The following is a 16,034-nucleotide window of genomic DNA, read 5'->3' on the forward strand; positions in this document are numbered from 1 at the left end:
CACGTTCATTAAAAATACAACTCAAATAACCTCTTATCATAAAGAACAGTTGTTTTTTAAGAGATAGGCTACTGGTTAGGCTGCGGTTTGACTTGATGATCTTCAAGGTCTTTTCCAACCTGAGTAATTCTATGATTCTATGATTATTTAAAAAGTTTAAGATTAAGGAATTACAGAAATGGACTTTATGGATTTACTGATGTAATCTACTGTCTAGCATTATCATGATTCATTATCATGAACCCTTAACTGCTTCATGTGCTCAGCATGTGTATGTGAGGAAAACAAACCCAGAAAATACCTACCTGTATAGAATACATGATGATTTTGAAGCAAGAAACAGCAAATTCATTGGGATCCCACAGCTTATGATGGTCTAAATGCCTGTAAATAAAAAATAAAGAATTTGAAATTATGATATTTCACACAAATTTAGTAGTTTAATGGTAACAGGCAGCTAAGCATCATGTTTCTGCTCTCTCACTCCCCTTCTCCAAAAGCACACGGGGTGAAAATACAAACCTCATGGGTTGAGATAAGGACAGACAAACAAACAAAAAGCACCCTTCTTACAAAAACTGAATTTAAGCAACGCTTCTAAATATGTATCTTGTTTTGAACATTCCCAAAGAATATAGTAATGCCTAGAGATACCTCAGAATAACAAACGTGAAAGAATACAGACAAGAGAAGTCAGCACTCATTACACAAGAGGACTGACAGGATGCTGCAACTTATTTTATACAAATCTGGAAGTTTCAATTAACTCATTGTCAAGTTTCTACCAACACTGTGATACAGAAGAACACGGGTATTTTTCAAGGCTGATTAAACCAGCTGGCTTAAAACAAAGCTTTCATGCTCTAGGTTACCTTCCTGCCTATTGGTGATCTCAGAAAATGTATTGTCTTTTAAACTTCTCTAATAGAAATCACTACAGTATTAAGATTAAAAAAAAAAACAAACAAAAAAAACAGCATAGTTGCATTATTAGATAATAAATCAGAGTACTTGTAGGGGATGGTCTCTCTTGTGCACATTTCAAATACACAAATGCACTTAATACTACCATGAGGTCAAAAGACAAACAAAACTACCTCTTCAAAAACCTTAAAGACTTGGTAGCTCACAATCTGCTTATCCATGTCTACTTTCTCCCTAATATATTTCTAGTATAGCCCATCATTTATTGAATGTGACAGCTTATTTCAGCTAACCTACTTCCTTATTGCCTTATAAAATACAAAATCATATTCTCCAATATCTTCTTCAGTTTGTAACTGATCCTGTAATCTTTCAGGTTAACATGTGTTCTGTTGCCTGTGATAGTTTCTCTTTGCCTGCCTCAGAGATGAAGTCAGGCAGATTACAATCAACTACATCTCATACAAAGTTTTTTAAAAGCCTTTCCTTTCAAAACAAGACATTTAGTTTTCTTTCTCCAGAAAGGGAAAGATATTAGCTGCTTCAGGTTACTGAACTAATGGAAAGACTGAAAAGGAACAATGACAGCCTAAGTTAATGCTTTATGTAATAGCTGAATGGACAACATTATTTGTCATACAAGAACTTGCCTTATAAAAAAAAGAATAAAAGAAATGTTTAGATAGGTGATGTAATTTACTTGCCATAAAACAGGCAGTGTATTCAATGTTGTTTTTATGATTTTTTTAAAACACGGTCAACTACATTTTCAGCACGGTACATTTCATTTTATTAAAATCATGTCAAAACTTGCTTCATTCCTTCCCCCATCCATCACAGTTCTTTCAATACAGAATATCTAAGTAAGATTTCAAAGCATTTTAACACTGCAGTAACAAACACCATAAACCATCTCCCATTAAGACTACATGTATGTAAGAAATGTGCAGTACTGGGTGTCTCAAATTAAAAGCAACAGCAGAACCACTGGTGCAAATTACTACATTATGGACCAAGAGATACTAGCAAGCCCTGAATTCATCCATGTTAACTGTAACTAATGAAAGCAATCCTCATAGTACAAAATGATAAGTTGACACCAATGTTTAGAAAGCAGAACTGAAGCTTGTATAGGCATATACAACAAAATCTCACGCACTGTGCTTGCTGAGTGAATACCTAACATCATCCCTTTGACATTACTCAAAACACGTGCACAGGTAATTTGTCAGAAGAATGGCATATAATGGAATGAATAGGGTATAACTTGTTATACTTGGGAAGATGTCTGTTTTCCGTACATTTCTGTATGCCTCTGGATCTGTCTAATCTTTTCAGCATTGCAAACTCATGCTAAAATTCTGTTAACTGGCAATTTGTGCATCAGATTTGCACAATGGCTGCACATGGAAAGTAGGGTAGTAGCATGGTGCTTCACATTTAATCCCTTTGGGCAAATAGCAAGTGGCTGCAAAAGCTTCCTCATTACAGAAATGATCTTCCCCATTTTCTTTTTGAATTCCTGTTTGTGCTCAATAGTAGTAACTTGAAAAAGGCTTTCAGTAGCTTAAAAGTCTTTCAGTGTATGAATCAAATTAGAGTCTGTAGCAAGAATTAGACCATCTAAAAGTAGATATTCCCATAACAAATGGTTATCTTGAAAATCTGCCAGGAGCAGGCAGCTCTCCTCATCACCAAGATGTATCACTGTGCTTACAGTGTCCTGCGAAGATTTTCCTTAGTGAATGTCTAATTTGAAGACACTAACAGAGGTGAAAGATGCAGTTTTAAGTTACATCAGAAAATTAAATTTTTTCCATTAAATTTTGATAACTTAGCCAAATCCTAAATGCTGAAAAGAAGCAAAGAATTGAATGTAAGGATGAAATTAAAAAAATCTCTTAAGATCTTCCACAATTTTCCAACTTACGCAAAAACAGGTTTGACAGCATTATTCATATTTCCATAGGTTGCTCTTCCTAGTAGTTCTCTGAAACAGTTCTCCGCTAGCAAAGCAGGATTTTCCTCTTTCTCTCCTCCTGTAGGAGAGGATGGAGGGCCAGTTCTGCTAAAATAAAACAAAATAACATTCAAGTTACTACTGAATAACATTCACCTCCCATACTGTGTATGCAATTGGTTTTACAATATTCATTACAACGTTTGTTGACTGCCGGTTTGCTGACCCGGGCAAGAACTGTATATCAACTATACATCAAAACAGAACTCTAAACAATCAAACATTCTAACTAATACGAGAACTGCCTAGATCCTTCATATATGTACTCAGCACTGTGCACCGTAACAGTAAATACATATGAAGCTGAAAACAAATGTCTAGGAATAACTGATATGACTTGTTATCCACTGCATCTGATTTGAACTATTGCCTCCTACAAAAAATGGAACAGAGACCATGAAATCATAAAGAGTTGTGCAGTTAGTTCGTTTGTTCAGACTAATGATCTCATTCACCTATCCACCACTGAATCCATACTGTGGATGAGCGTTCAATTAAAATCTAATATTTCTGCAGAAACAGATGGCTTGCAAGTTATAGAAAAATAAATTTCCGTTTAAACTAATTAGAAAATTGTCACTCACACAGTTACCTCTAACCAGATAATGTAGAAGTAAGGGGACAATCAATTAGAAGGTGACTAATTACCACATTGAGCAGAGCTGGGACCCTGTGACCTAGTGCTGTCTAAGGGCTGCAGGGCCCCTGTGGAGAGAGGCCAGAGCTGCCCCATGCCAGACACAGCTCGTTCCAGCATTACAGTGTACTAATAATACTAACACTATGTTTATTTCAGTTATAGAAGTGTTATTATTGATAGCAAAGAACGATAAAAAAATCCTGATGTTATATGAGGGAGAGAAAAAGTTATGAGTGGGAAGAGCTCCCCAAACCATATCTGCCATTTCATCAGCCACTGCTGAAGAATTAAAATCAGCAAATATCAACAGTATTTTATGTGTAAATTTTAACTTCTGACTCAGTGAATAACGAAGTGAAAAGTTTGAATGTTTTGTATTATTAACAGGTTTTTTGAAGTTCAAATACTGTCATTAACAATTATTTCTTTTCTCTTTGTGACTGGGCATCAGGTTGACTGTTTATATCAGTGTGGTAGAGGGACAGTAAGAATACTAAATTGAATAGAGAATTACAGACACAAGAAGCAAAGCCAGGGAAACCACTCTCTAAAATTAAAACCAGCCAAGGCTCAAATTCTTCAAGTGAATTTTGAAGCCCGTCCTCATGCTGCAAAAACTGAAGTCAACGCTGGCACCATAAGCAGTGAAAGGTTGAACCTTTCCAGAAGAGCATCCAGTCTGTCATACTCCATTTTTTGACTCATGCTTTTAATTATTTTTATTTTTGTTTCTTGTTTCTTTCACCATCCGTCTGCCCTTTTCAATACTCAGAGAAACTTCAACAAACTAAAGGCAACTAAAAGCTATTCTGAGTTCAAGCACATCACACATCATACCATTCAGCTGTTAATGATATTTCATTTAAATTAAGCAGCTGAGAAAAAGAGAGATTAAGAAAAAAAAGAAAGCAGTTCCCACTAAGATGCAGTATTACTTCACAATAAATACTGTACCTATAGGTAGGAAGGTTTTTTTTCTGTTCTCCATAAAGCATTAAAAATGGGAGTAATTCACTCACCTACCTTAAAAACTACACATCCAAGCAATAGGAGATTTAAGAGTATAGAAATCAATACTCTAAATTCTTAAATATAGTTCTGTTCTGCAGTGCAAGCTTGTGCATTAAATGTTTAAAACAACATTCATTAAACATTAGGTATCAGTGTATATAGAGTGTTAAATCTTCAATATCATAAAACCTCAGCTTTACAGCACTGGAAAAGGTTGAATACAGAAATGCCGCAAGTCAAATAAACTCATAATACCTGTACACTCTACAGATATTCTAATAGAAGAAACTCTTCTAGTATTTCAAGGTTATTGAGATTTAAAAGACATAATATTAAAACCTTGTAGCTTCTGCTAACATCAGATTTTCTAAAAGGCATAATAGTGTTGCTAGCTTGTCAGATTTTAATAGTAAGAAAACCCCAAGCACTATATTAGTTAAGTAATGAGAAGTAGTTTTATAAAAGCACAACAATTAGAATACCAGTAACCTGCAGCTCTATCTGGCTGCTGTGCACCTTGATTTTCTTCTTTTTTTTATTTTTTTCCTCTTTATTTCCTACTCTGGTATAGTCATACAGTCATCCTCCTCAGAGCAAAGATACAAATGACTGCATAAGTGAATCAGTCCTATTAGTTTTTTGACACAGACTTCCTAGAAAAGAGTATTACTGAATGTGGGATGGGGTAAGACAACAAGGAGAAGAACACATGCAGTTGATAAACCTGGAAGAAATCTACTTAAAATGAAATAAAAATAAATTATGAACCAAGAAGCACTGCTCAGATTCTTGCTTAGAAGAGATTATGGGAAGAAGCTGCAGAAGTTCCATGAGCATTATGGATATATTCAAACTTAAGACTTCAAGAAGTACCAGTACCTTTTTGCCTTAAATAAGGTTGATACTTCCAATTTTACAGACATCTTGAATGATAGTTTACAAAATAACTCAAAATAACCTTTAAATTCTCTATTTGATACATACCTTCCCTACTTGTTCTGAATCTTCTAGAAAATCTTTAAAGGGAGAGAAGAATCTCTCAGGTTTGTACTATACTGAAAGCATGCACAGCAAAACGTATCTTCTGATTTGTATTCAGGATTTAAGCTCTGAAGGTTACAGAAATAAAAATTACGCTGCTCTTAAAAGTAAAGCCTACATATGTTTGCTTCAAATTTACCACAATTGTTTTCTTTGGCAGGGGTAGGGGTATTTTCTACAATTTCTGCTTCCTTACCATGCTTCCACTCCATCTGCCAAAACAGTATGTTTCTTACTCTTCAAGAAGCTTCTATTTGTTCTCCACAAAATATGAAGTTTCATATAAAACAAAATAAGACATTCTCTAACATCATTTAAGGCCAGAAGATCAACAATTTATAAATAACGTGTTCAGCTTTTCTATCATATGTGCATCATAAGGCCCCTATTTGCCACAAGGAAATTCATAAGTCTTTTCTTCTATTGAATGTTTATTATAAGAAAAAAATTGAAGAAGCCAGTTCAGATAATTAAAGTTGCCTTATGACAAATTCGTTTTTCTGCCACCAACGCTGCATTGCTCAATAAATGATAAAAATGAATCCTGTAGCACATCTAAACTGATCTGCTTTATGCATTCGATCCAAATCCTACTTCAGTCAGTAGTTAACTTGGTTGCATAAAGGTAAATATATGCTTGGGGGCACCGTAAGAGGTAATTAAGGAAAGAGCATCTAGAAACACTGTGAGAGCAAGCAAAAGCTAAAACATCCTCAAAATGCAGGTTTAGAAACCTTTGGCTCTCTTTCAGATGTCTCCTCAGATTTAAAACCTAAGTGGATACTTCTGTGTGTACTTGGTGAGCTGCTAGTGACAATGCAGTACATACAAGCAAGCACAGATAGATTTCAGCCACTGAGTTTGAAAATTTACATAATAGAAGAGCCATGTACTAACAGGAATAAAAGAAGTGAAGTTGAGGTATGAAAAGAAAAAAAAAAAGAGAAAACTGAACAACTGTGAAAGCTGAGTGTCACACAAAAGCATGAAAAAGCATGCTGTCGTTGGATGCCTGCTGTGTCTACCAGACGAGTTTTGAAGCAGCTAGGACTGAATGTGATGCAAACATTTAAGCTTTTCCACACAGCTGAAGTGGGTTTTCATACAAGGTTTCAGTGCTATCAATAACCATCTTCTATACCCGCATAGTCTTAAGACATGAATATATATATATGGATCAAAAAAAGTGATATTTCTGTTATACGTTAAATGGCATATCCTCAGCATTAGTTATCACATAACACCTTTTCTGAATGGCAGCTTAGCTGGTAAATACGCCCAGTCGATATTAGGGGCAGAAAAAGTAGAAATTTTCTCTCTTTTCTTTACAAACTGCTGCAGACAGGACAGGGAGAACTAAGCAGGAATCGAACCCTCAACTTTTAACAAACAGAACTAGTGAAATCTCAGTTAGCTATAAACATGTGCTTACTAATCTCTGCAACATATTACAAAATTTACAAACATATTAATATTTCAACATATTACAAAAAAATATTAACAATTAAGGAGTAAACATGGATATACCACTTCTTGAACAGCGAACAAATGAAATGCAGGGGATTGAAAAGACAAAAATATTAGCAGCAGGTAGGAAAAGCTCTTTCAAGAAGACTTGGCTAATAAGCTACTGATTTCCACCTGTAAGAAAAAGATCAGTATCACAAAAACTAAAACTTACTAGTGACCAGAAATAAAAATACCTGTCAACATCCTCTATCTTCTGCATATTAAACAGCAGTGATGGTACTATCTTATCCATGTGCTGAGGTTCCCATATAGTTGCTCGAAGTTCATCATTAACTGTTTTACGAACCACTCCCTGAATGCCCCTGATTCCAGCAATTCGGATCCTAAGGAAAGAAGAAATGGAATTATGAAATAGGAGAAGCAGAGCACTTTCCAGCATGGTTGTCTATGTATTATGCAACAGCAATCATGCAGTGTGGAATTTCATTGGGTTCTCAAAAACAGTAATTTGGAAATTACTGGATAAAAACTTGATAAACTCTATGGAATTTAGTATCCAACAGTTGCAAACTTAACCTGTTCCAGTGTAGAAAAAACACGTGTGAAATTAGCACAGCTCAGCTGGAGCAACAAAGACAATTAAGTCTTTAAGCACTGCAGTTAAAGTTGTGGATTAACAGTAAGTCTTTCAAGATTTGTGGAAGATGAACAACATGGAAAGCACACAAGATATTTCTGTCAAATTAAGCCTGACACAACAAAGGAGCCACTGCTTCTGTTCTAAAACTCCTTTAGCTAAATTAATTGTGGCTGATAAAATACAAAAGAAAATTTAATGTAAGTTTTTTTAAATAAACTTAGTCTAGCTATTAGCTACTTTCATTATTTTTAACAATAAGAACATGTACAATGAAATGTACAGCAACTCAGTGCTCTTTTCTAGATATCGAGTTATAAATAGCTAACAATGCAGCCCTCTCTTTTAAATCCAATTCTGAACAATGCTACATACATTCAAACAGGATCCAATAGCAGTTATTCTAGACTTTAAATACAACTTCAATAACTTTTATATATAAACTTAAGAAGGGGGATACACAAACAATGATCAATGTACTTTCTGATCCCCTAGTACAACTACAGTGTAGTACCCAATTTTAAGATTCCAATATTAAGAATCTAAGACTGTCATTCAAGACAGAGTATTTCCAAAATCCCATCACTGAAAGATTTTTCAGTCAACTGCTGTCATCTACAAATAGCCTGGATTTGAATTTAGTGTTTAAAATGCAGCAACACTTTTTCTCAGAATCTCTGATTTTTAACTATTAGCTCTTCACATCAGATTTCATTGATATACTGGCTTTTCTGTAAACTGCCTGTTGAAAGGGAAATATCACTTATGAGGTGAGGTCTGCTCTCAGGCTCAGAAATCTCCATTATTTGACAAAAAACATAGTTGAGATTCATGCTCCCGTTCACATTCTAGTTGGTAAGTTCAGTGGAACATCAAGCTATGCAGGCAAACTGCAGCTACACATGTCCATTTTAGGATAAGCTGAATTATGCTCTAGGCCCTATCAAATGCACAAATGCTACTTGTGATATCTGCATTGAGAACTGTTATCTGGAATCAAGTGTCATTTGTTACTCCCGTACTTACAGCAAATTTGATATGACAGCTCCAAGACTGATTTTTTCACAAAGGAAGAGGACTTGTTTTAAATTTATATTTCGAAAGAAATGCATTCAAACTATATATGATGATGTAAAAGTATCGCTACAGATTTGGTTATTCTAAGTAAAAAGACTTTCACTCTCACAGTATATATATACTTCTGTATATTAGAGCATTAGCAGCACTAATTTCACGTTCCTTCAGTTGAACGGGAGGTCTAGAAAAAGAAGATGTAAGGTTTGATAGCTTGCAGCATCGAATTTAACCCATAAAGGAAAGGTTTAATAAGCTATTAAAGCAGAGATTACATTTAAATCAAGGATATGTGCAGCCTTACACCACTAGGATAAAATTCCTCTCTAAGGGTACATCAACACTGCAAACTGAAGCACAGGTGACAATGTAGACTGACAATGTACAAATCTGAACACTAACACAGTTCTCTTACCCCAACAATAACAGCTCCTTTGACATATGTTACTTTGGGCTACCCTTTTGAGTGGCATATAACACCTGACAAACAAACCAGAGATACGCTCTTAATGCATCCCATGCTCTGGATCATTATTAAAATTACCTCTCTTATGAGGGGAAATGAAGGTAGAAGAAATACTAAAAAAAAAGAAATCCTGAACTGTGCTTTGTATATTAACCTGTTACACAATGTTTTACGTTAAGTACTTTAATATTTATTTTGCTTACAGTAAACCTTAATAAAAGAAATTACAGCCATGAAAAACTCATAAAAGCATTTATGAATATAATATTATGTAACCATCAGCCTGAGGCAAATAAACACACTGAAAGAAATATATTGTTATAAGGTAGCTGCATAATACAACAGCTTCACCAGTGGCACCTACTTAAGAATCACAGAATCATAGAATGGTTTGCGTTGAAAAGATGATCTAGCTCCAACACTCCCTGTTGTGGGCAGGGTTGCCATTCACTAGGTCAGGTTGCTTATGTCACATCCAGCCTGGCTGGGACAGCTTCTCTGGGCAATCTGTTCCAGATCTTCATCACCCTCTTGGGAAGATTACTTGCTTAATCTAATATCTATCTATTTTTCTAGTTTGAAACTTGTCCCTTGTCCTGTCATAACACTCCCTGATAAAGTATACGGACTTGCCATGGTTGAACAATTTAATGCATGGAAATAAATGAGTAAAACAGTGATGAAAATTATTCAGCTAAATACAGACAGACGTTTCAGATTAAGAAAAGAACCACTAGGGGGAGCTGAAGTTAAAAACATGGTGGTGCTTACATAATGTAAAAAGAACTTAATTCACAAAGGCATTTCAGTTCCATATGACAGTATCATATGACAGACATCTAATAAAACTCAATTAAAAAAAAAATCTCAAATAACAGACTCAAAATATGCTTTTCTATTCACGTAAGTAGCCCTAGTTATTTCTCAAATGAGTTACGCAAGTCACAAGCATTTACAGTATCAAGTACTGACCGTCTGGAGAGAATCCATGCAATTCAGCAGGCATTAATCAGGTAATATTTCACCTAAATATTCTGAGTTCTATCTAAGATTTTCAATATTCAGAACAATTTAAGAAGTCAATTTCATTTTTTTCCCCACAGAATGAATGATTCCACTAAATTTAACAATAAAACCTTTACAGACAATTCTTTACAGTACATAAGGTACGGCACTTACTCAGTTTGTGTTTCTGGATCATGGTCACATGAATGACACATGGCACTGAATCGAGACACAAAGAAGTCATAGCGTCTGTGATATGAAGGTGTGTCTTCCTCAATGTTGGCAAATTTGACAAACTGGAAAATGAAATATAGAAGAAGGAGCTTTTGATGCCAATGAACACTAAGATTCATTTACGAATGATATAAAACAGTGCATTTAAATAATATCACAATGTTTAAACATCTAACATCATAGCAGAAAAAGTCAAACTGAGAGATTTTCTTTTTAAAGAATTACCACCAGAACTTCATTGAGATTGTTTAGATTATTACCCAATAATGAAACTGAATCAAATTACATATTATGCAATTTGGAAACATCTCAGTAGCAAATGTCTTTAAGTCATGCAATCCAAGAAACCCCATGGTAGACTGTCACTGACTGGCAAAGCAGCAACAGAAGTCAAAGGAAACAAACCTGAAGGCATTCTGTCAATTGTGCTTCTTTTTACAAAAGGTTAAAAAAAAAAAAAAAAAAGAAAAAGAAAAAGATATCTACAAAGTAACAAAGGGATAAGAAACAATCAACATCAATTCCTCAGCTATAAATCAGATCAACTCAGCCTAAATTATTCCTATGACAAGGAGACCGACTTTGTGAATCCAGATGAAGCAACATCTGTCACATCTTAACTTCAGTGATGTTGACCAAAATAAATAAATAAAATAAAATAAAATAAAATAATCCCAGAGAAACTAGAAAAACGCTGTCAAAAGAACACCTTCCGTATGACAGATGCAAAAAGGTATAAAAAATACCAGTGCTTGTAAATCATCTAACTGCAATAAGGTACCAAGTGAGTTTCTAAAGAGGCCTTTCTAGAATGAGGCAGTATTTCAGTTTTACTAGAGGCTTAGATAATAGAGTGCTACTTTATGGAACATTTCATGAGCCAAAATGGAACTAGGACCTGAACAAAAGACACGATTTAGGAAGAGAAATGCAAAACACCAATTTAAGGCAACCGTACAAATACATATCAGACACAGCTGAATGCAGATAATTAAATGAGGATTATTATAAACCACACATTCAACAAAATCTGATGCCTTTATATTGTCATGATAAAGAAAACAATGTATTCTAATATGCATTATTTGTGAGATCTATGCAGAAAGTTTTGCCATCTAATTGGCATTAATAAACCCTCAGAGGAAGTAATGTATCCAGATTAAGCATCCTTGCTGAAGAAACTGATTAAGCGATACCATCCTTCAATTATCCTACAGATGAACAAGTCTTATGTAAAAAACATGTTACAAAGACTGAAAGATATTATCTATTCTAGAGCTGCCAAAAGTGATACTAGCCTTCCAGTGTATAGAAGACAGCTGTGAAAAGAAAAGCAATAGTATGTTTTATTTGTTCAGTGGTAGTAGGAAAAGCAATAGTGAGCTTACAGCGCAGCACAGGCGACTTTACACATTAAATAAACCACCTAAGTGAACAGACAGCCTGAAGGCACTGTAGCTCTCTATCACTGAAAATTATAGAACGGACTGCAAAGAAAAGAAAAAAAAGGGCAAGGAAAAGTTGTCAGGTTTAACACAGTGCTGAATCTGCCTTGAAGCAGAGTGATGTCCTATTAAGATAACTCCACTTTTTTCTCTGCAGTGCATTCTTACTGATTGCTAAACAGAAGGTGAAACATTTATTGTGCATCTACAAAAAAAAACATATTTTTATCATCACATTACCACATAGTTATCGATCAGCCCATATTTTGTCAGAATGATCTACATTAAAGTGATTTGTGGAGGTTCTGAGATAGAAATCTCTGTATTCTTTATAAATAAATAAATAAATATATATATATATATACACACCGCTTTCTACTCTGTAATATGATTTTTCCTGCTTTAGCCAGAATGTTTTGCAAACATTTAAGCTTGTAGGTTTACAACTGATTCACACAGCGGACTTCCGTAAATATATGACCAGAAGTAATATACAGTAGACACAGTAGACACAGTCATTATTAACTCTTCTAGCAGTAACCATCTAAAATATGTGATGACTTCTCTGATTAACAGAATTTTGCAACATGAAGACTTTAAATAACTACAACAAAATTTGCTAGAAGGAAGATCTTTTCTACTAAGAAATTCTTCTATCAGAATAAATGAAGAGTTGAGACCAAGAAATTGTCAGCAACTCTCTGGACATTTCTCCTAAACCACAATGTCGTTTTGAAGCAGGGATGCAAGTACTCAGCCTCTCAAAATGATGCTCACAGTTAAATAACCAGAAAGAGAGAAAGAATTGATGATTCCCTTCCATATATCGTAATTTCATTCACCAAACATAAAGCACATCCAAATGATATTGAGGGATTAGCATTCAGATGACTGTTTAGGTCACAGGAAATCTAACTGTCTTAAGACTGTTCTGAGTCATACTGTCATGAACAAGTTCCTATAGTACACATTAGTCTATACTTCCTACTTGCTTGGAAGTGATGCTCTTATGATGCTATAGTTGTTAAACTTCCTATTTCTGACTCCTAAGCACCTAAGATATTTTCAAGCATAATGCAAACACAAAAATGTTTAACATAAAAAAGGAAATTTTAAAAATGAAATTCCAAGCAGTTGCCCAGGATATATTTAAAGTAGGTTTTTTTGTTTTAATATATACAAATGTAAACATGCCAGTCAATCACAGTAAATGCTTGCAACGACTTACTGACAGTTGATGGAAGCTTTGCCAGTACAAGCATCTTCTTCTGATTTATACAATACAGAAGATACAAAGAGGTAAATTGGTAATATCTACTTCCATTAATTTTGAAATCAGTAAAATTCAAGCAGTATAAAACCTTATAAATCTAGCACTAAATGCATCAGGAAAACGTTTTTCAGAAAACATTTATCCAGGATTGAGTCAAGCAAGTTGAATCATATTACCAGAGAGAAACAGACTCTGCAAATCCTATGAGCAAATCATGCAAGTTCTGAAATTAAACTCCCAAAGACATAATTACTTATGTATAATTATACTGTCTTATCACCCTGAGGTAGCCAATACTTCATATATATCGAAAAATTAGACGTAGGGATAGAAGTTTTGATACCCTCTGGATGTCTTTAAAGAAGGTCTGTTTTTTCTGCAGCAGTTCAAGAAGAACCAGATTTAAATATAATGTATCTTAAGTTACATTAAAGTGACTGTTAAATGTGTAGGCTGGATCTCAGCATATTTTCTGATATTTGAACTTCCAATTTCTATCTTTGATAGCTTGCATTTTTCTCATGTTTCATTTGAAGAGTGGGGGATGGTGATACAGATAATTATAGAAAAAACTACTGTAATTCATTATGAGGAAACTATCACACAGGAATAACAAAAAGCTTGTGAACGTATACAGGCGCTTCAGCAAGCAACTATAAGAGAACAAATATTTCTTCAAACACCAGATTCATACAGCCACAGAATTTCAGAATGGTTGAGAATAGCAGGGACCTCTGAGTCCATCTAGTCCAACCCTTGCTGAAGCAGACACCCAGATCACAGGGCCCAAGGCCATGTCCAGGTGCCTTTTGGACACCTCTGCGGAAGAGGAGAAGGAGAGCCACACAACCTCTGTGGGAAGCTGTGCCAGTGCTCAGCTACTTGCACAACACAGAAATGCTTCCTAGTGTTCAGAAAGAGACTCCTGTGCTCCAGTTTATGTGCAGCACTGGGTACCATTAACTTCACAAGTGCAGTACTAAAATGATAATAAGGACAAGAAAAGTTTGTTTTAGGTAACAGAAATTAGTGGTTTAGTAATTAGCAGGTCCTCACCCAGCAGATCAGACTGCTAAGGTCCCCATCTAACCTGGGCTTGAATGCCTCCAGAGACTGGGCATCCACAAATCCTCTGGGCACCATTTGCTGGTGCCTCATCATTCTAAGTAAAGAATTTCTTTTACCTTTCTTCACACAAAATCACAGAAACGAAGTTGGAAAAGACCTCCAAGATGATCCAGTCTAACTGTCCACCTATCACCAAATATTTCCCCACTGAATCATATTCCTTCATACAACATCTAAAAGTTTCTTCAACAGCTCCAGGGTCAGTGACTCAACCACCTCCCTGGGCAGCCCATCCCAGTGCCTGAATACTCTTTCTGAAATGAACTTTTTCCTAATATCCAACCAGAACCTCCCCTGGTGCAACTTAAGGCTGTTCCCTCTAGTCCTATTGCTAGTTACATGGGAGAAGAGGCCAAAGTCCACCTTGCCACAACCTCCTTTCAAGGAGTTTGGAGATGCTTATTACTTTTTAAGAAGAGCAAACAAGAATGAATTAACTATAATAGCATAACAACTATGGATCTAAGAACACATTTATTATTTGTACAAAGCAAGATTATTTCTTGCTACATACAGTTATTCTACATAATTTCTTAAAGCAATTTACAGAATTTCAGTATCAATAGAGAAATTTAGCACTTCAGTAAATTTCCAAATAATGAACTTACTGCAATCAGCTTTCAGAGTCTATATTACTTAAGCAAAGGAACAAACAGCTTTTCTTACCACATTTTTTTCAGTTTCCCCACCAGCATATGCTGTCTTAGCACACGGTTAGTAAAAATAGCTACCAAGATAGAAACAGACTTTCTGTACTTTACAGACATTGCCAATTTGAAACCTCCTTCAAAAATGAAAAAATAATACAGTTCAACACATTCACTATTCAATTTCACTTGTTCTCAAATACCTGCATAAGTAGATTTTTTACAGTTATGTTATTACAAAACTTCTAGTAAGAATCAAACAATTTACAAATGCAACATGAAAAAATAGAAAATAATTAACTAATTTGAAGGGCAGGCACAAGAAATACAAAAATGAAAAAGAGAAACAGTTTTTTTTCCAGAACAGTAATTTTCAGCTTTGAATTTACAATATAAATTAATAAAAATAATTAATAATAATTTTAAAAGTCAAAGAGCTGAATACAAACTGTGGGCTTTTTTGGTAAGAAACAGGATCATTAAAGTAGAAGGGATCTATAGGATCACCCAGTCCAACCATCAATCCATCACCACCATGCCCCTAAACCGCACCTCTGTAACTCATCAGTAAGTGAGGCACACAGAGTCCTGGTGCAATGAGCAGTGTTTTGTACAGAGGAGCAGGAAAAGCAGCTAAGGATCCCTCCATGGAGAACCAAATAGAAAAAGTTCTGCCTCCAAGAACCTAAGCTTTACAAGTAAAGGAAAAACCTTGAAGGAGCATTAGCAACTTTCAGGTCTTTCCAAGACTTCAAACTTGAAGAAGTATTTCAGTAAATAAGTCTGTTTGTTTGTTTGTTCTTAATTTGAAGCCCCAGCTATGACTACCCACAAGAGTTCCCACAGATGAATGAGGATGAGGAAAAAAAAGCTAACAAGACAGCTGAATCTTACTTGAAAGCCAGAACTGCCTTTGTATTCCTGTGAAGGTTTGGAAGTCACTTTTGGAATGGAAAATAACCAACATATTCTTAGAAAGATATGGAATATGATTGTGATTATAAGCAGAAGCTAGTATG

At 35.0% G+C, this 16,034-nt stretch overlaps 1 protein-coding gene across 13 annotated transcripts in view; it reads right to left on the minus strand.

Moving 5' to 3' along the window:
• Positions 1-16,034, minus strand: part of EFR3A (EFR3 homolog A) — a 66,904-nt gene that overhangs the window by 25,724 nt on the left and 25,146 nt on the right. For 12 of the 13 annotated variants that reach the window (XM_072327873.1, XM_072327874.1, XM_072327875.1 and 9 more), the window contains 4 exons: positions 10,463-10,584; positions 7,340-7,489; positions 2,855-2,992; positions 306-384 (listed from right to left, as the gene is read on the minus strand). In XM_072327873.1, the coding sequence (XP_072183974.1) occupies positions 306-384; positions 2,855-2,992; positions 7,340-7,489; positions 10,463-10,584 (489 nt within the window). The remainder of the gene's footprint in view (positions 1-305; positions 385-2,854; positions 2,993-7,339; positions 7,490-10,462; positions 10,585-16,034) is intronic. The other variant, XM_072327865.1, reaches the window with a different exon arrangement.

Source organism: Excalfactoria chinensis, chromosome 2, assembly GCF_039878825.1.
Source record: "Excalfactoria chinensis isolate bCotChi1 chromosome 2, bCotChi1.hap2, whole genome shotgun sequence".
Lineage (NCBI taxonomy): Eukaryota > Metazoa > Chordata > Aves > Galliformes > Phasianidae > Excalfactoria > Excalfactoria chinensis.